General features: G+C 32.9%; 1 protein-coding gene across 1 annotated transcript in view; it reads left to right on the plus strand.

The window, feature by feature from the left end:
* Positions 1–22089, plus strand: part of LOC114329409 (protein suppressor of white apricot) — a 116531-nt gene that overhangs the window by 56847 nt on the left and 37595 nt on the right. The window contains exon 5 of the mRNA XM_050655234.1: positions 12026–12108. Coding sequence (XP_050511191.1) covers positions 12026–12108 — 83 coding nt within the window. The remainder of the gene's footprint in view (positions 1–12025; positions 12109–22089) is intronic.

Raw genomic sequence — 22089 nt, forward strand, 5'->3', positions numbered from 1 at the left:
TTCTGAAATGTCAACAGTTGCAAACCTTTATGTCAAAAAATTTTATAAAAATTTTTTTAAATTTGGCTTTCTATTAACATCTCTTCAATCAGACACTGGTCTAACACAAGTTTTCTCTTATTGTAGCATTTAACTACTTGTAACGCCGACCTGAAGATGATCTGTATATTGTAGAGATCGAAACCGGTCGTCAAAGTATAATTAAATGATTGTGAGTAAGTCTGTGTTTCATTACTAAATTTATTCCTTCTTCGAAATTTTTTGAGTGTATCTCTGGAGGTGGAGGAACTGCGTTTTGGTTCATTTGAGGTAAGGATAAATTTTGGAAATTAGATGGATGAGTGTACATATTTGGAAGAGGTGGGAATTGATTTTGATAATAGTGCATCATATCTGCTGACACAGAGTTGTGTTGTTGCATATATTGATGATTTGGTTGTATTGGTATTATTGTATTTGAGGGTTGATTCATTTGTGCATTATATATATTATTGACTGGACCGGATCCGTTCCCATTTCCGGCCAAAAACATTTTTATAAATGGATGATTAATATTTCTTGTCTAGTGCAATTGAGTTGCACCCAATAATAATAAAATAAAAACATTCGAAAATAAATTGCTGATAAAAAGTCTATATATAGTCTTTGTGTAATTCTAATTCTTATTAATAGTCTATTTGGACACATTGAATTTTGCCCAGTTAGTGGATAGTGTAATGTTCTTGCTGGATCACTTTCACTATTTTTAAACTATGCGAATTGACAATTTTTGAGGCATTAGTACGGAGCAAACAATGACTGATGCTTACCATGTAGTGGGTCAACTGCACCATATGGTGGTTTTTTTGTGTGGAAGATATTAAAAAGCGTGTTCATCGGGAGGAACCATCTTGCGAACAAAGGACCGCTTGTTCCTCCTTCCTGGGTCAGTTCTTTGGTTTCTCCTATATTTTGCTGATGATGGCTCGTGTTGAGTCGAAATGCGCAAAATTTTAATAAAAATTTTATGGTACCGTCTTGGGAGTTGAGTACTTTGCAAATATGATTGTTATAGTTAGTAGTAACTATTTATTACTATAACCTAAAGGCGCGTTTACATGTATCCAGTAACTGGCGCCAGTCGCACTGGAACGACAGTGCTGGCATCATGTAAACGCTTTTTTGTTCCAGTCCAGCGCTGTCTGCCAGCGCTGTCTCGAATAGAAGGCTGGTCTATTTTTCGTGCCAGTGGCACTCGTCCGCGTCCCCTCTAACCCCGTGCCAGTGGTTGTAGACACGTGTTAAGGCGCGTTTACATGTATCCAGTAACTGGCGCCAGTCGCACTGGAACGACAGTGCTGGCATCATGTAAACGCTTTTTTGTTCCAGTCCAGCGCTGTCTGCCAGCGCTGTCTCGAATAGAAGGCTGGTCTATTTTCCGTGCCAGTGGCACTCGTCCGCGTCCCCTCTAACCTCGTGCCAGTGGTTGTAGACACGTGTAAACACAGCGTTCCAGTCGCTGGCGTTGTCGTACCTGTGGTTTCAGTGGCCGTATTAGGATTTTTAATAAGAGTGCCAGTGAGATTGGCGCCAGTTACTGGATACGTGTAAACGAACCTATCCAGCGCTGTCTTAGTCAAGCACTCGCATTCCAGTGAGACTGGCGCCAGTTACTGGATACGTGTAAACGTTACTTTAACACAGCGTTCCAGTCGCTGGCGTTGTCGTACCTGTGGTTTCAGTGGCCGTATTAGGATTTTTAATAAGAGTGCCAGTGAGATTGGCGCAAGTTACTGGATACGTGTAAACGAACCTATCCAGCGCTGTCTTAGTCAAGCACTCGCATTCCAGTGAGACTGGCGCCAGTTACTGGATACGTGTAAACGTTACTTAAAGTTAAAAATAGTAAAAGTTTTTCTTATTATATGGAGAAACAAAAAATAGTGTAGATTACCCCATTATGCCTACTGCTTATGAAGTACTGCTGCCTACTTATGAAGTACTTCTTCATCATCCTCATCTTCTACACCTGCACATGAATTGTAAGCCCATTTATGGCAACTGGAACAACTTATCCTTCCCTCTGTCATTTGAAACTTGAATAAAAGTTTCTAACTCTGACTACTTTTTATGTTTTTTTTTTCAATTTCTTATTAACAAAAATTTTTAATGTGTTTAAACATGTCTGTAATGCCTTTTATTACCGTAAAATTCATATATTCGAGCATTCAACCGTTTCCTATTTTAAACAAACATTGTTTAAATAATTATACAGCATTCAAATGAGAATATTTTTATTCAGAAGGATATAAGGTACACGTGTTTTTTCTAAAAAAAATTCTATAACTTAGGAAAAAATATGTGGTTTTATTTTGTTATCAATAAATTAATTTATTATAACAAAACTAAAGCATATTTAGGTTAGGTGGCTCTACTCTAGTTATTGCAGATTAAAAAATGCAGAAAATTGCTCAATTGGAAGCTGAGAATTCGCATTGTTTTACTTACATATACCGATTTTGAACTTTGAAATTCAACTTTCTTCAACCTAGTTCTTTTGATGTTTTTATACCAAATAATCGCACAATACCGATCGTTTTTACAATTATAATAAATGTTATGAGTTTCTAAACATATGAAAATTGGTATGGAGAAAGATAACTGAAAGAAGAAGGTAATGGTTCAAAGACTACCATCCTATTGTTTATGACTTTGTCGCAAATATCGGCCAACTTTGACCAGATGCATCTCAGGAACTATCAACATACTACAATTCAACATTTTTTCTTTTAAAAGAAGCGCCTTGCCGATGCCTTTCCAGTGCTGTTTTCTGAATTTAATTTAATATAATAGTTACCGAGATATTCAATTTGTTTATAAGCCAAAAAATTGTTTATAACTTTAAAAAATTGACTAGGCCGCCTAAATAATCCGATTTAAATTCTGTAAAGTGCATTAGATAACTAGAGTGCCTCTTTATATGTAAGAAAATTGGCAAACGTCTAAATGGTCTAGTTTTTGTTTCGAAAGTTTTAAAAAAATTTAGATTGCAACATTATTATGCAAAACCTATTAAGTCGATTTTAATGAAATTTGGTGGACGGTTTAAGTATATTATAAAAATTTTCTAAGCGAATTACAAAGGTCTTGAGTGCAACCTATGTAAGTGGTTGAAAAACATTGAATAAGAATAGGCTTGTTTAACTCCCTTATTTTGTATTTATTGCTATTTTGCAGCAAGGGTAATAAATTAAAACATTTTTAACCAGTCGTACCTCATAGAAAACTTAATTATTTTTATTTAATTTCGTATGACTTTGTTCCAAAATGAATCGTTTTAAAGTTATAAGCAAAGAGAGTAGAAAAACTAACGATGTTTTTCGAAATTTTTAAATACTTCAATTTTTTTATTAACCTTGCGGGCATATTTGAGAGGTAGTATAAGTCAATTATTATTTGAAGATATCGCCTAACTTTATCTGCAAAAATCCGAAGGCCACCTCTCACATTCACCTCAAAACAGACCCGCCCTGGTCTAAACTTAGTGCTTGCAATGTTGAGAGTACAGTGTGTAGTGCAGTCACTGAAGGTTTTCACTTCCGATTTCGTTGAACCTTCATCGATTTTCATGAAAATTGGTGAGTAGTTAGAAGATACCTCAAGAAACAAAAGTGGTATGATACCAACTTACGCTTTTACCTTTAATTCGATAAAGGCACAAAATTTGTAGTATCAAGTTATTAATATAAATACTTTTTGAGTTACTGAAGATCAAAGATTTTAATTTTTCATGAAAAAAATGCATGTTTTAAAGTGATTTTTCATAAATAACTCAAAAACTGTTTTTACAAAACTATTATTACTAAAATTGAAGCTAATAAAAAATCGAATAAATTTCTTACTTGAAAAACCTTTTAATATCAATTCAAAGTGAGTTATAGGTACCTAGTCAAGCCATTTATTCATGTTAATATATACAAAAGTACTTACATACGTCAAAAAATAGTGTACAACTTTAGTTCACAGATATAAAATACAAATATAAAAACACAATTCATAATATAAAATAATACATTCATTGATTAAGACAAACACTTTCTGGGTTCCTAAGAATAAACAAAGTACAATTCAACAATTCACAACCCAGTTCCAAACATTAAAGTTAAAATTTAAAAATTCATCACTGCTGTAAAATGCTTGACTAATGAGAAAATTCTTTAGTGATTTTCTAAATTGTAAAATTGGCAATTCAGTAATTTCAGTAGGCAGCTTGTTGTAAAATGTTACACCATAAGAGTTTGGTCCGTCTCTACTTCTTTGGAGCCTGGTGTAGGGCAGTATTAAGGCATACTTATTCCTGGTTTCATATCGGTGTACATCCTCATGTCTTTGATGACGATCTATATTTTGTTTTACATGAACAATACTCTCTAGAATAAATAGTGAAGGTAGAGTTAGTATGTGCAGTGCAACAAATGCTTATTTTCTGATAGGACAGGCCAGCAATTATCCTTACTATTCTTCTGTGGATACGAAAGACATCTTTGGCTCCAGCACTGTGATCCCATGCCAAAATTGCATAGCTGATATGTGAATGACACAGTGTAAAATAGGCCTGTTGTAAAGTGAACTGAGATACACACCCAGAAAGTCTTCTAATCAGAAAAGCTGTTCCTAACTTAGCAACAAGGGACCTTGTATGAGCTTTCCAACATATTCCTACATCCAAGTAAACCCCCAAAAATTTTATTTGTTTGTCTGCATCTCCGGATGGAAGCTACTAGTTTAATGTATATTTTTTTGGCGAGTACTTAGTATTCAAGCCTAGATAACGGAAAAACGATGCATTTTATAACACATACTTACTAAACACTTATCAAATTCCTCAGAAATATTTATTAAATGAGACTATCAACTTCTTCTGGAGCTCATTTGATAGGTATTTCTGAGTACTTTGACAAGTGTTTAGTAATTATATATTTTTAGCAAACATTTTTTTCACGAAAAATTAAAATCTTTGATCTTTATTAGGGAGTTATTGCCAACGCAAAATAAAGGATCCTTTATTACAGGATACTTTAATAAAGGACAGATACAGGACGGGTCTAAAGAGTGCTATTGCAAACGCAGTTAAGGAGTCTTTTATTTTGACAAATGACAAAATATTTTTGTAATGAAAATATAAAAGTAACCTATAAAATTCCATTTGTTGATAAAAATTAAAATAAGATAGTTGAAAAGAGTAAAACGTTAAATTTAATTATTTTGTCACTTAAAGATGTTTAAAGAACAACATATCCCATAATACTCATCGTTCAATAATATGGAAGTGCAATTATTGGACATACTATTTTAAGAGTTTTTAGATACTTTTGCATATTATGGGTATATAAAATGGGGAATTTCTGGAGAATATATTAGAGAATAGTGGATATCAAGTCCTCAACTACCTAATGACCATTGCAGAATTTTCAGACAGAAGTTGTGTTTTATAATCAATCACAAATCCCTTCAAGAATTGTTATTGAAAGAACATTTGGTATTTTGAAGAGATTTCCCATTTTAACATATGTAATGAGATGCAAGTTACCTTTTGTTCAAAGAATAATATCAGCTTGTTCAGTTTTATATAATATTGCAGTAGATAATAGAGAAAACGTTGAAATACTGGCAAATGAGTGTGCTGTTGATATTGATATAGAAGCTATGGCAGTACATTTTCAACCAGGAGCTAATCTAATGCAACTAAATTGTGTGTGTGTTTGTTTAAAAATTGTGTGTTATTCGACATTTAAAGCAAGCTTAAACTAATTTTTATTTTTGTTGGACTGCAGTTTGTCAATACATTTGTAAATAAATATAATTATTATATTGGTGACTGATTTTAAGTATTTTATTATCATTAGCAGTTTTTAAATAAATTTATAAATAAATTTTTTTGTATCAAACACGATAAAAGATCAAACACCAATAGCAATACATGCTATTGGTGTTTGATCTTTTATCGTTTAAAATATGTTCATTACGTTCCATTAAGGCCCTCTCTTTTCACTTCTGGATAACTAGTTATCAGGAAGTTTATCTGACAGATTAGATACTAATAAATATCTGACAGATTAGATACTAATCTGTCAGAAAAACTCATCGATAACTAGTTATCCAGAGCTGAAAATACAGATACTAAACATACTGTTAGATAAACTTCCCAATAATTAGTTATCTGGAGATGAAAAGACCTCTAATATCTAATCTGTCAGATAAACTTCCTGATAGACAAAAATATAATAGAAGAATTAGCTTCATGGTGGTTTTTTATTAATTTTTTTGTCAGTGTTTAAATAAACAAATACTGATGGCATGAAATGGATCACGAAAAAGGAGGTTCTAGGAGGAATAAAGAAGGAATTGGAGATTGTGTTTACTATTAAACGCATAAAACTGTAGTATCTGGGAAACATTATGAGAAATCAGCATCGTTACTCCCTGCTGCAGTACATATTGCAAGGTACAGTCAAAGGTAAAAGAGGACCCGATAGAGGGAGAATATCAACGGAACTGTTTCGGATCGCAGCTAGCAAGGTTATGATTGCTAATATGATTGCTAATATCCGAAACGGGTAGGGAAAAAAACAAGAAGATTGCATGAAAATGAAAGTGTATTAATACTTTTGATTAAAAACTATAGATTCTAATCCATAAAAGATTAAAATTTCAAAAATAAATACTTGAACCTTTGTTTTATTTTGTTAGCTTTTTATAATAACTATTGAATATTGTTGAATTGAACTCTATTTTGAATCCAGAATTTTAACAAATCCTATCCTTCATTAAAATTTATTGAAATTACCTCTTATATATCTGTTATTAAATATTTATTTCTATACAAAAATGTAAAATATATTGAGTTTAATAAATGGGTTAACGATATTCTATGTCTAATCATTGTAATTATTAAACACTAAAATTATTTACACATTCCTTTTTACAACTTTTTGTAATAACTCAAGCTTCACTAAAATGTTCTTTTTTATATTCGTTTGGGCCAAAACATCAGTAATCTATATTTGAGAATAAACTTTTATTATTTAGAGTTCTTTTTAATAAAATAAAACCCAACATATGTATAATAGACTAAGAGCCGGGATAGGTGAAATTTGCTAATCATTTTAGGCACCATAAGATTCTATAACTTAAATAGTAGAACCTAAAAGAAAACGTTTGAACACTGTGCCGTCACTTTTCAGTGGCACATGCGTCGACAGTGCCGCATCAAACTTTCCACTTTTGGACCGGATAAATAAATTATTTATAAATTAACGGCATTAAGACGCAAGGAAGATATTAAAAATATAAGATATAAAAACTATATGCCGTAAAAAATATTGGTTCTGCAGCGTAAAAAAAAATTTCATTTTTCGCATATTTTCATTGATAAAAAAATTATAGAAAACTGTACGGCGTGTATGAGTTTAAGTAAATATATTTATTTCATAACTATATTTTACTATGCCGTACAAATTCATTGGCCCAAATGCAGTTTTAACCCTTGCTCAACCCTCACTTTTTACGTAGAATAAGGTAATTTATTTCAGGCACCCTAAAACCAGAACATTTAGAAGGTTATATATAAAAATAGTCCCCAAATTAGTATGCCGTACATTTTGAATGGCACATGAGGTCACAGTAGGAAAATGAATTTTCCGTTTAAGGTTTAGTAAAAAATTATTGTCTTTTTTCAATTTATTAAAAATAGACTATTAAAAGCTAATCCCGTATAAATATTGTGGCACGATGAAGCAAAAAGCCTCCAAAATCATTTGCATATTATTAACTGCAATAATTTTTTTCATGCATTGTTTTTAAATTTTTGTACGCGCGGCTACCTCACAATCTATTTTGTTTACTTTGCCTTACAAATTAATTCTTAACTTTCAATAAAGCCTTGTATATTTTTAAAATAATTCAACACAAGAAATTGTTTAATACATAATAACCCGAAATTAAAAAATTAATATTAATTTTTATTTAAATTATACTTCTTTAGGCGCGATTGGTTATTCATCAAGAGAAAAGCAACTTCTTACGTTCGTACACATTTCGTATACACAAATACCTCTTTTTTTTATATAATAGTATTGTATAAATATAATAATATTATATATTATATTTATTATATATAATAATATTATTATTAATTAAAAAAAATAATCAAGGATGAAAACCATTTTGCTAATGATTTTAGGCACCGTAAGAATCCATAACTTAAATAGTAAAACCTAAAAGAAAACAATGCGCGAGAATTCAGTGAAGATTTTTAAAATTCACTGCATCTAGGTACAGCTGCACTGGAGCTAGGTGGTGGCTAGGTTAAGTAAGTCCGGAGCAGTCCATTTTACGAACAAGGGGAGGTAGTCAGACAGGAAATCGTAGGAGTCTTTGATATTATAATAAATACTTCCTGTATGACCTACCCTAGTTTTTTATTAAATAAATTAAATGGGTATTCAAATAAAATAAAAAACCAAAAAAGGTATATTTTTTATAAAAAAGACCCATTAAATATGTAATAAAGATACGGATTTATAAAAGCGTAAACATCGTGAATTAGAGGGGTGATGCATAACTTTTGAAACTATGTGTATAATTACAGTTATGGTTTCAAGTTTATTTTTCGGATATAACTACTGTAGCATCGCAGATTTAAAATTCGATTATTTCGAAAACGGTTGAGTTTAGCGAGATGAATTTAGTAATTACATATATCTATTTTAAGTAAAAATATTAAGAGAATAAAAGTTTTGGCTCAAAAAGTATGTAGAGTGTGGGATACAAAAATTGGAGGTATTAAATGAGTGCTGAAAGACGTATGTGGCGCCCTCTGGGTAATACATCATTTTTGGTAACGAATTTAGATTTCTCGTTTCAAAAAACCCCCGCTTACGAAATTTCGTGTTGTTGTCCCATGCCTGCCAGGAAATATTCAAGAATAAATAAAAAAACTTTAACTTTGACACCCTCTATTTCAGTTATTACCAACTTTCCTACTAAGGTAAGAGCTTAAATCGACATATAAAAAAAAAACTGAATTACCGTGTTCAATAAGGATTAGGTGTACCTTCTTTATGTGGATTATTGAAATTGTACCGATTGATAATTTTTGTTCTGGGGAACCTCAAACCACGAATCTGAGAATTCTGTGCATTGATGTGAACCTGCTTCAGTTAATAGTAAAAATAGCACATTTAAATATTCAGTAACTGTGATCAATTATAGTATTTATTAAATATATTTTGAGAAAAACAATAAACGTTTGTCAAATTTTTGTGTGCATAGGAATGCCTGGAACTTTGACCAAACAGGGTTATCGAGAAAATTCAAAATTTGAACCCAACTGTATATAAATGTTCCATTAAAAATGAACGGCATTATATATTTTCATCATCATTTGATGTTGTAAATGTTATAAAGTGTGTGCCGTACAGGAATGTATGATTTCATAATATGATGAAAATTACTTTGGAATTCCTACTTATTTTGGGAAACCCTATAGTTAAAAATGTACGGCATGAACATTTTTGTCATTATTAGTCATAGAATATTCTAAAACTATGTGGAAATATGATATTAAATATTATTATAGTAGCTGGGAAATGGATTTTCCAAATAGTAAAATTGAAAAAAAAATAATTATTTGTATTCACCATAATTTTTTTTTATGTCAATATATTTGTACGGCATTTTCACATACAGTTTATAAAGTATAATAACTAGCTTCTAAAATTTATGCCGTTCAGGAAATACTAATTTTTCACTACAAAAAATGGCGTTTAGTATAGAACACTCAAAATTATGGAATAAATATTTTTTTGCCAAATAATTTGTACGGCACTCATGTTTTTCATCATTTTAGAGCATAAGTAATACTCTGAAATCAGTGCTGTACTTTTCTAAATAATTTTTGTCAATAGGGGTTGAAATGAGAAAATTTACATAAGGGTTGAAACTGTTTGAGCCAGTAGATTCGTACGGCATAGTAAAATAGAACTTTAAAATATATATATTTACTTAATATTATGCATGCCGTACAGTTTTCTATAATTTTTTTATCAATGAAAATATGCGGAAAATGAAAATCTTTTTTATGTTGCAGAACCATTATTTTTGTACGGCATATAGTTTTTATGTCATATTTTTAATATCTTCCTTGCGTCTTAATGCCGTCAATTTAAAAATAATTTATTTATCCGGTCCAAAAGTGAAAAGTTTGATGCGCCACTGTCGATGCATGTGCCACTGAAAAGTGACGGCACAGTGTTCAAACGTTTTCTTTTAGGTTCTACTATTTAAGTTATAGAATCTTATGGTGCCTAAAATGATTAGCAAATTTTTCCTATACGGCTCTTAGTCTATAACTTTAATGATGAAAGTTTAATCAAATATCAATCCCATGATACATAATTATCAATCCAAAGAAGCGATAAGATAATATATTCAAAATACAAGTGAAGTTAGACCTTTCTTCATATTTTTGACACGTTATGTCAAAATAAAGGAACTTTTATTAAAAGAACCATGTCAAAATAAAGGATCTTTTATTACAGGCCGACTTAAAAGACTTTGGCAATAACTCTCTATTATCTCAAAAAAATTAATTTATTTTAATAACTTTAATAACAAATTTTGCTAATAAAATAATTTTCACCCTTGGGAAGGGGTGGCACCCAACTCCTGGGTAAAAGCACAAGTTGGCACCATGTCACTTTTGTTTCTTAAAGTATCCTCTAACTACTCACCAATTTTCATGCTAATCGATGGAGGATCAACGAAATTGGAGGTAATATCCACCTCCAGTGACTTCACTAATAGTATTGCTATGCAATATCTTTTCGATTATATAGGGTGTCCCAAAAGTAGTGGAACGGTCGAATATTTCGCGAACTAAACATCGGATCAAAAAACTGAAAAATACGTGTTCAATCATTTTCAAAAATCTATCCAATGACACCAAACACCAATCCCCACTACACCCCCTGGAGGTGGGGTGGGGGTAACTTTAAAATCTCAAATGGAAACCCCCAGTTTTTCTTGCAAATTTGGATTCGTTATATAAAAGTAGGCAACTTTTATTTAAGACATTTTTTCGAACTGTGGGTAGATGGCGCTATAATTGGGAAAAACGATCTATCCTGATACCATAGGTAAATTATAGAAACGGTCTAATTTCTCACGAAATACACGTACAAATGAGAAACCAAAAAATAGATTTTTAATTTTTTTCGAAAACCTATCGATAACACCAACCTGGAGGTGGGGTGGGGGGTAACTTTAAAATCTTAAATAGACCCCCACTTTTTATTGCAGATTTGGATTCGCCATAAACAATTAAGCAACATTTATTCGAAACGTTTTTTAAAATTTCTGATAGATGGCGCTAATAAATCGTATTTTTCCAATTAAAGCGCCATCTATTACCAATTCTAAAAAATATTTCGAATAAATGTTGCTTAATTTTTCGTGACGGATCCGAATCTGTAATTTATTTAAATTAAATCCGAATGACGGATCCGAATCTATTTAAGATTTTAAAGTTACCCCCCACCCCACCCCCAGGGCGTGGGTTGGAGGGCCACGTTTGGTGTTATTTGAAAGGTTTTCGAAAAAGATTAAAAATCTGTTTTTTAGTTTCTCATTTGGAAGTGTATTTCGTGAGATATTAGACCGTTTCTATAATTTACCTATGGTATCAGGATAAATCGTTTTTCCCAATTATAGCGCCATCTATCCACAGTTCGAAAAAAGTCTTGAATAAAAGTTGTTTACTGGGGGTTTCCATTTAAGATTTTAAAGTTACCCCCAACCCCACCTCCAGGGGGTGTAGTGGGGGTTGGTGTTTGGTGTCATTGCATAGATTTTTGAAAATGATTGAACACGTATTTTTCAGTTTTTCGATCCGATGTTTAGTTCGCGAAATATTCGAGCGTTCCACTACTTTTGGGACACCTTGTATATGGATCTAATAGTAACGAGAGTTTAAATATTATTTTAGAGAGCATATCAGAAAACCAGGACCAAGACTCCAACTCACATTATTTGCATCCAAGTCTAGTATCATCTTCAACAGCTGAACCGGTAGGTGCAACTCGTGTTATACTTCTATATAACAAAGACATTTTTATTGTAGTAATAAAAACAAGTGAGTTTGTGTACATCAAAAGGGGTTTGAATAAATTTTTTTTATTAGAATTAAGTTGTGTTTTTTACTTGTTTGGATTTACTAATGATCTAGTTTTTCTGTTTGCAGGTGACTTGAGACATGAGTTTTCATTTTTTCATTTACAGAGCATTAGGATAGTCTACAGGAGGATGAGTATTGTGTACTTCCCATTGGAATCATTTTTTGTTCTTTTATATTGATTATAATGACATTTTCAGCTTCGGCTAAGTACAATTATTCATTCAGTTGTAAGACAAGATTCAAAAAAATGAACACTGAAGTAACATACGTCTTCTTTGTTGCACTCTTAACTTTTTAAAATTGATTTAATATTCAGTTTTAGTTATGTCAATCGGTCAATATTTTAGTTAATATTAGTTATTTCATTCACTTTGTTCGGTATGTAGTTTGGATGGATTTTAAAATTTTTTCACGAAATGAGAAAAAGGAATGTACAAAGTATAGGAAACGTCAATTATGTCGAGGTTCGCCGTGTAGGTCTTCTTCTTTTTGTAATGCTCATCCGTTTCGGATGTTGGCGACCATAATGGCAATCTGTACTTTGCACACAGCTCTTCTGAACAGATTTTTGGTTTTTGTGTTGAACCAAGTACGTAGATTTCCTTCTACTTTTCCCTGCAAGATTAGTGGCAGCAGTCCATATTTTTCGCTGTTCCTCATGATGTGACCTAGGTATTCGTTTTTGGCTGTTTTTATTGTTATTAACAGTTCATTAGGTAGGCGTACGTCTTAAATACATCATTTTAACGGTATTGGTTAAGTAAATCATGGCAATGAAACACTATCGCCCGTAAGTCTGTCTTAATAAGAATAATTAAAAGATTCACAGATGGTATTCACAAAGTTCATTAAATTTAATTCACAGAACTGGAATGTCCGGTTTTTCAATTAGAACTTTGAAAGACTGATTGAAGTCAGTGGTACAGTGTTCGGTGGATTCAGACATGACATCTCTAATTTCTTGTTTCAGTTTTTTTTAGCACAACTAGACATCCTTCAGAAATCGTAAACTATTTTTATGTCTGTGAAGTTAGCATATCCATTTTATAAGGTCGAATTCAGACCAATACTATAATTTATTGCAGTAGCCGTTTCAGGGAAACAGTGGTTATGTTAACTTTACTGTAAAGCTAGCATAGTCATAGCTATATCTCGAGAATGAAAAGAGCTGTAGAGCCCATCAGTTGCTGTTGTTTGGTATATTTACCAACCCCCAAAAAGTATCTCATCGTCTAGCGCAAATCTCATCCCCGAAAAAATCGAGATACAGTAGAACCCGGCAAATCCCAACCCCGATAATGCGAACCAACGGAATGTGAAATAAAAATTAAAAATGCAAGACAAAAACTTAAAAACATGTTTATTATACAGAGTAAAACCAGGAAATTGGACAATGTATGATTAATAGAACTTTGGCATTTAAAATTTAAAAAAAATTAAAATACATACTTTATACGTAGTGTTTATTATAAGCAGTTAAACAGAAGCTTACGTCCGTTCCCTCGTAGTCAACTTGAGTCCAACAATATTGTCCACACTCTCCACGAGAACGTTTGCAGCCCTAAAGCGCATTCTTAAAGAAGTCGGTTACTTTCTTCTGATGCATGGAGGTGTAGCGAACGACTTGATGCAGCGATGTTGGACCATTTACGAATTACATTGACCGGTAAAGCAGCACAGTTCTGCTTCACATAACATAGAGCCACATCCAGAACTTTAGTGACATCTGCGTGTGACACTCGATCTGCCAGAGAAACTTCTTCCTCGCTTTCTTCTTCTTCATTAGGATTGCCTTGAGGTTGAACCAAGTCTACAATATCTTCATTCGTAAAATCTTAGTGACCATTGTCGTCACCTTCAATCCATTCTGTAATTGCACTTTCTTCTTCGTTTTCACATCCTGAGAGTTGTTGGACGACTTCTAGGAGGTCATCTTGTGATGGAGCTTGGAAAAATAGAGTGAGACAGGTGCAGCGACTCAAAATCAATGACAACGAAGCTTTGAATTATTAGTTTGGCTAACTTTCGGATAATCCGAAGTTTTCGGAATCCGAACAGGCTGTGTCCCCAATTAGTTCGGATTTGCGGGGTTCTACTGTATATAGGCCAACAATTATGAAACTAGAAAAGTGGAGGAATTAATTGCTAATTTATTGCTGAAGATTTACGCCAAGAAACAATTTAGTGATGCAACCGTTTACGAGAAACAATGGTGATGCTGTCTTTATGGTAAAGCTAGCATAGTAATAGCAATATCTCGACAATGAAAATAGTTACAGGGCCTATCTTGTCGGCATATTTTATTGCTAGTTAATTGCTGTCGCTTGGTACACTGACCAACCTTCAAAACTACCCCATCATCCCCTAGCACAAGTCACCCATGGGATAATCGAGATATCGGCCAAAAACGTTGAAACTAAATTAATGGACAAGCTTGTTAAAAATTGAGTGCCTGAGTAAGAGAAGGGGCTATGCCACACAACTTGAGATTGAGGTTTTTTGTAGTTCTGCATAGTGCTGCCATCAAGGAACAATAATATGAACTTCTTTTAAGTGTGGCATATGTTTGTCTAAAATGCAATTGAAAATCCGACAGTTCGAGCATCAGTGTATATTCCGTCTAATAAAACCTTTAATTACTCAAAAAAAAATGTTTGTGGCATAGTACATTCTCTTTCTCAGACACTCAATTAGTCCCTGCTATCGAGATATATCGCTGCTAGCTTTACCATAAAGTTACCATGTCTATTGTTTCTAGGAATGGGCTACAGCAGTAATTTTTTTCTTTCCGTAATAAATTAGCGATGCATTATACTTATACTAAATTCACAATTAATATGCAGTAGAAATAAACAAACCAAGACAGTTCAATGTTACGAGGGGCACTCCCAAATTATGATTTTCAATGTATATACAGTGTATAAATCTCAAATCGTGATTTACAAAGTTATACATTGTAAATCATGATTCAAGGGTGCTCCTCGTAACATTGAAGTGTCTTGGTTTGTTTATTTCTATTGCATCTTGATTGTGAATTTAGTATAGTCTTGGTCTGAATTCGGCTTTATAAAATGGATATGCGACATAAACTAAACTTACGCGCATAGAAATCGGCCCACTTAAAAATTTGGTCATTTTTGAGGTCTCATATTTCCTCAACCTGGTGGCCGATTTAGGTGATTTTGTGAACATGTTATAGCCTGATTCTTTAACAATACCACTGTAATAGTATTGTTGCTAAACAGGTAAATTTTCATTGTATACCGGGTCTACCAATCAAACTGTGTTTTTTTCTCAAAGTTCGCATCACCCTGTGGAATATTCTGGCATTTATAAAATACTGAAATTAAAACCCAAATATAGCCTCAGGTTTTCTTAACATTCTGTTTTTTGATTCATTCGTTATTGTTCGATAATAAAAAAGTTAGGTACTTTAACAACTATACATGTTCTTCATCAATACACGGTGTGTTTAAATAAGTGTGACAAACTTACGGGGGAAATTCTGCATGAAAAATAATGACAGTTGGCTTTATAAACGTATGTCCGCAAATGTTACGTTTCCGAGATATGGGATTTTGAATTTTTTCTTACAAACTGACGATTTATTTTATTGCTTTAAAACCAGTTGAGATATGCCAATGAAATTTGGTGGGTAAGTCATTTTAACATTTCAATATCATCATATATCAAGATATATTTTAATACTTGCGTTACTAACTGAATGAATATACGACTTATAAGCCCGCACTTAATCAAAATCCAACAGGAACTCCTACTAACTATTAAAAGCGTAGTCAGACTGGGAGGGAAATAGTTTCTGGATAGAAATACCAAGTAGATTTGGAAATCCTAATATATTAAATTTATTTAAAGTTAATATTAACTTCAAAGTCTCCGTGTTAAACTACGTCGAATTTGGCTATGTGAAGTTTTCGACTACCTCTCTGGAGTCTTTTTCGGGCCCTACTCGGGAGCTTCAGACTTCCAGACTCTCTCACTCTCAGCTCACTTTTCTGTAATATTCCCGACACTATACAGGGTGTTTGGTGAAGAATGGGCCATAGCTTAACCGATTCCTGAGGTTAAAATAGGTCGATTTAAGCTAACTTACCTTTGTTCAAAAGTTGATAATAACATAAATACAGTACAGGGTGTCAAAGTAAAACTTTTATTTTATTTATTTTTGAATATTTCCTGACAGGCAACAACACGAAATTTGGTAAGTGGTGCTGGTATTGTACAATCTAATAAATTTTGTTAAACAAACGTTTCTGGCTGCTACTAGAGTCGTACGACGGGGGAACGTGAATGGTTGACCCTTCCCAAATTCTACGCCACTGGCGGAATTGCTATTTTAGTGCAATTTTTTGATTCTCCAATACTTTCTATGTAAAAAACATACTCTTCATTCGTAACGATAAAGCCATTAGTTTTCGAGATATTTGAAGCTAAAAACGAAGGAGCATAATACATTAATCAAAATAAGTGTGCCTTTTCATTTTTAACTTCAAATATCTCGAAAACTAATGACTTTATCGTTACGAATGAATAGTATATTATTTGCATAGAAAGTATTGGAGAATCTAAAAATTATGTTAAAATAACAGTTTCATCAGTGGCGTAGAATTTGGGAAGGGTCAACTATTCACTTTCCTCTGTCGTACGCATCTGGTAGTAGCCAGAAACGATCATTTAACATAATTTAGTAGAGTTTACAGTACCTACACTTTCTGCCATGTACCATAAGGATATTATGTCAAATAGTTTTATAGTACCGGGCACACAAGTTCTTAAAGTTTTAAATAAAGAATAAATTATTTAAAAAAAGAATACTTTAAAATAATTTGACATATCCGTGTGATACTTGGCAGAAAGTGTAGGCACTGTACACCCTACTAAATTATGTTAAATAATCGTTTCTGGCTACTACTAGAGGCGTACGACAGGGGAAAGTGAATGGTTGACCTTTCCCAAATTCTACGCCACTGATGAAACTGCTATTTTAGCATAATTTTTAGATTCCCCAATATTTTTTGAGATATTTGAAGTTAAAAATGAAAAGGCACACTTATTTTGATTAATGTATTATGCTCCTTCGTTTTTAGCTTCAAATATCTCGAAAACTAATGGCTTTATCGTTACGAATGAAGATTATGTTTTTTACATAGAAAGTATTGGAGAATCAAAAAATTGCACTAAAATAGCTATTTCGCCAGTGGCGTAGAATTTGGGAAGGGTCAACCATTCACGTTCCCCCTTCGTACGCCTCTGGTAATAGCCAGAAACGTTTGTTTAACATAATTTAGTAGATTGTACAATACCAGCACCATTTACCAAATTTCGTGTTGTTGTCCCATACCTGTCAGGAAATGTTCAAAAATAAATAAAATAAAAGTTTAACTTTGACACCCTGTGTTTAGGTTATTATCAACTTTTGTACTAAGGTAAGTTAGCCTTAATCTACCTATTTTAACCTCAGGAATCTAAGGTTAAGCTATGGCCCATCCTTTACCAAACATCCTGTACATTGCAGTGTTAGCAAAATTCGACGCTGGTTAACCAGAAAACGGAGTGAGTGTAATATTAATTTTTATAAAAACATTGGTTATAAGTTTGATACTACTAATCGAGAAAGCTTTTCTAAACATCAAAATCATGTGTCAACAACGAACGATTTTATACAGTTTGGCTTTCTTTTATTATAAATACTGATGAGATGGTGTTTCACACCAAATATTTTATATAACTACCAATGTGTTATAATATTCTTCTTTTTCTTTTTGTGGAGTCATGACTTTATCTGTTTTTCAATGTGCCTCCAGTAAGTTCAATCGTTTTCGCGGTCTTCTCATCTTTTTCATCATTTTCGCGGTCTTTGAGGAACCGTCTCTCGCAGTCTTTACGACTGTATGTGTTGTCATTCCGCTTATATCATCGTTCCATTCTATTCTTTTCTTTCTTTCTTATCCAACTCTTCATGTTTCTCTAATTTGCATCTCCATCGTATATGACATATACGATGAAAAGAAAAGAATAGAACGATGGAGATGAAAATTGGAGAAACATGAAGGGTTGGATAAGAAAGAAAGAAAAGAATAGAATGGAACGATGATATAAGCGGAATGACAACAAATACAGTCGTAAAGACTGCGAGAGACGGTTTGTGTACTTCTAGCTCTGTCCCATAGTGTCTTATTATCGATTTTTCTAAGGGTTTTCATCTCTGCTGTTTCTAGTATTCTCTTTATTTTCTCTACGTTGGGTGGTGTTTCTGCCGCATATGTCACTATTGATCTGATGAATGTTTTGTAAATTTTGCCTTTCATTTCTGTCCCGATATTTGTGTTTCTCCATGTTGCTTTATTCAAGCATCCTGTGGCCCTGTTAATTCTATTCACCTAATTCTTCCACTCCTGTTTCAAACTTTCCGTAGCCTAGCTAGTCTGATTCCTAGATATTTAAAACTCACATCACTTGTTCTAATACCTGACCCTCCAGCTTTAATTTTTTTAGCAAATTGCTGTTATAACTGTGCATTTTGTCTTTTTCGGGGGAAATTATCAGGTTAAATTTTCTATTATTATACACTATGCATCAAAATTAACGCACCACCTTAAAAATGCGACATTTTTGATGTCTCATACTTTCTAAACCTGTTGTCCGATTTTAGTGATTTTTTTAATATGGTATAGCTTTATTCTTCAAAAATATCGGTGTAATATTAGATAAGTGTCATTGTATACCGGGTGTAACAATGATAGTGTGTTTTTTTCCTCAAAGTTTGGAACACCCTGTGGAATATTCTAGCGTATATAAAATATTGAAATTGAAACTCAACTGTAGCCTTTGGCTTTCTTAAGATTTTGCTTTTTGATTCATTCGCTTATGTTGGATAATAAAAAAGTTAGGTACTTTAACAACTAGCAACGTTCTTTATCAATACAGGGTGTTTCTAAATAAGTGCGACAAATTTTAAGGGGTAATTCTGCATGAAAAAATAATGACCATTTGCTTTATAAACATATGTCCGCAAATGCTTCGTTCCCGAGATACGGGATGTTGAATTTTTTCTTACAAACGGACGATTTATTTATTGCTCTAAAACCGGTTGAGATATGCAAATGAAATTTATTATACGGGTAATATGACCCGTATGCACGCCAATGGTGAATATAAAATTCTTAGTTGTATGTCAAAAAATGCGCAATAACTACCTCTTAAAACCTACTAAATTTCATATAACTATAATATAAATAACTGAACTTACACTCACAGGTGCAGAGAGCATGGTAAAAATCCAAAACGATCTCTCAAGACCCTTCCATTGCAAAAATGGACTAAGACAGGGTGATGGACTATCGTGTCTCTTATTTAACCTGGCATTAGAAAAAATAATTCGAGAGTCCCAGATTATTACGAATGGTACTATCTTTAACAAATCAGTACAAATTGTCGGATACGCAGATGACATAGACATCATAGGTAGGTCCACAGAATCTCTGGCTGAAGCATTTCGGTCGTTAAGAGGATCTGCACAGAGAATGGGACTAAATATAAATGTTCAAAAGACCAAATATATGTGTTGCACTAGGTCAAGCAACCCGATACAAGAATAATAATTGATGACCTAGAACTGGAAGTGTCGACACCTTCATATACTTAGGCTCGCTGCTAACTAAAGATAACAATGTCAGTGAAGAAATTAAAAGAAGAATAGTGCTCGCCAATAAGTGTTACTATGGCTTAAGAAGACAGATGGCCTCAAAAGTGCATAGAAAAATTAAACTGACTGACTGTATACAAATCACTAATAAGACCAGTGCTAACATATGGTTCAGAAACTTGGTCACTTACACAGAATGACCAAGAAATGAGGCATAAAAGAACAAGGTTTGTGGCGCAGGCGTTACAACTTTGAGTTGTATAGAAGTTTTGGAGAACCTGACGTGGTAAAATTCATAAAGGTAGCACGCCTTAGATGGATAGGTCATGTAATCAGACAAGAGGAAGATGCCATAGTCAGAAAAGTTTTTGACCGAAGAGGGCCGATAGGACAACGAGCAAGAGGAAGACCGAGACTTAGGTACCAATACAACATAGAAACTGATTTAAGATCTATTGGAATTAGAGCATGGAGGAGAGTTGCCAGAGACAGGGGCGAATGGAGGATTGTTCTGAAGAAGGCTTTGGCTCATAAAGAGCTGTAGCGCCACTGATGATGACGATGATGATGATGATGATGATGATAATGATGATATCCTTTTTATAAGGCTATACATCATTTTTTGTAGTTCTTCCCCTCCATTCTTTATGGTAGTTCTGGTCTTTTGTTATTTTTGAGCACACTGATTATCCTCTTAATCTTTCCTTTACTAGGGAGTTCTATTATTCTGCCATCATTCTTTATAAGGAAATTTTCATTCTCATCTGTATTTTGATCATTGAATAGTTCATTCTTTTTCACTCGTGAGTCCCATCTACTTTTAATGTATGAATTGTAATTCTGGTATCCCCTTTAAATTTTTTTAACTTTTTGATAAAACGACCCTATTTATTTTTTCTGAAATTTTTCATCTATTTCTCGTATTATTTTTCATTGTGTTCTCTTTTTTTTGTCTACATACCATTCTCATTATTTTTCTTGATCTTTGTAGCTCTGGTTCATACCATCATTATTATTTGTTGATGCCAATTGTCTTTATCTTGTCTTTTCCTCTGCTATTTTAAGGCATGCATCATCAAACCAATTCTTCCCTAATTTTATTTGTCTCTTTTGTGGAATAATTTCATCATTTGCTCTAGTTATCGCCTCTCTTGTAGTTTGCCACACAGCTCTATTTCTAGTTTCTCTTTGTCTTTCTGGGATAATAGCCCTTTATTTATTTCATTGCTATGAATTGTAATTATGGTATCCCCTTTAAGTTTTTTTTTTAAGTTTTTGATAAAACGACCCTATTTATTTTTTCTGAAATTTTTCCTCTACTTCCTGTATTATTTTCACTGTATTCTCTTTTTTTGTCTACATACCATTCTCATTATTTTTCTTGATCTTTGTAGCTCTGGTTCATACCATCATTATTATTTGTTGATGCCAATTGACTTTATCTTGTCTTTTCCTCTGCTATTTTAAGGCATGCATCATCAAACCAATTCTTCCCTACTTTTATTTGTCTCTTTTGTGGAATAATTTTATCATTTGCTCTAGTTATCGCCTCTCTTGTAGTTTGCCACACAGCTCTATTTCTAGTTTCTCTTTGTCTTTCTGGGATAATAGCCCTTTATTTATTTCATTGGTATGAATTGTAATTATGGTATCCCCTTTAAGTTTTTTTTAAGTTTTTGATAAAACGACCCTATTTATTTTTTCTGAAATTTTTCCTCTATTTCTTGTATTATTTTTCATTGTATTCTTTTTTTTTTGTCTACATACCAATTCTCATTATTTTTCTTGATCTTTGTAGCTCTGGTTCATACCATCATTATTATTTGTTGATGCCAATTGTCTTTATCTTTTCTTTTCCTCTGCTATTTTAAGGCATTCATCATCAAACCAATTCTTCCCTGCTTTTATTTGTCTCTTTTGTGGAATAATTTATCATTTTTTGCTCTAGTTATCGCCTCTCTTGTAGTTTGCCACACAGCTCTATTTCTAGTTTCTCTTTGTCTTTCTGGGATAATAGCCCTTTATTTATTTCATTGGTATGAATTGTAATTATGGTATCCCCTTTAAGTTTTTTTTAAGTTTTTGATAAAACGACCCTATTTATTTTTTCTGAAATTTTTCATCTATTTCTCGTATTATTTTTCATTGTGTTCTCTTTTTTTTTGTCTACATACCATTCTCATTATTTTTCTTGATCTTTGTAGCTCTG

The sequence above is a fragment of the Diabrotica virgifera genome, chromosome 7 (genome assembly GCF_917563875.1).
Source record: "Diabrotica virgifera virgifera chromosome 7, PGI_DIABVI_V3a".
NCBI classification, from domain to species: Eukaryota; Metazoa; Arthropoda; class Insecta; order Coleoptera; family Chrysomelidae; genus Diabrotica; species Diabrotica virgifera.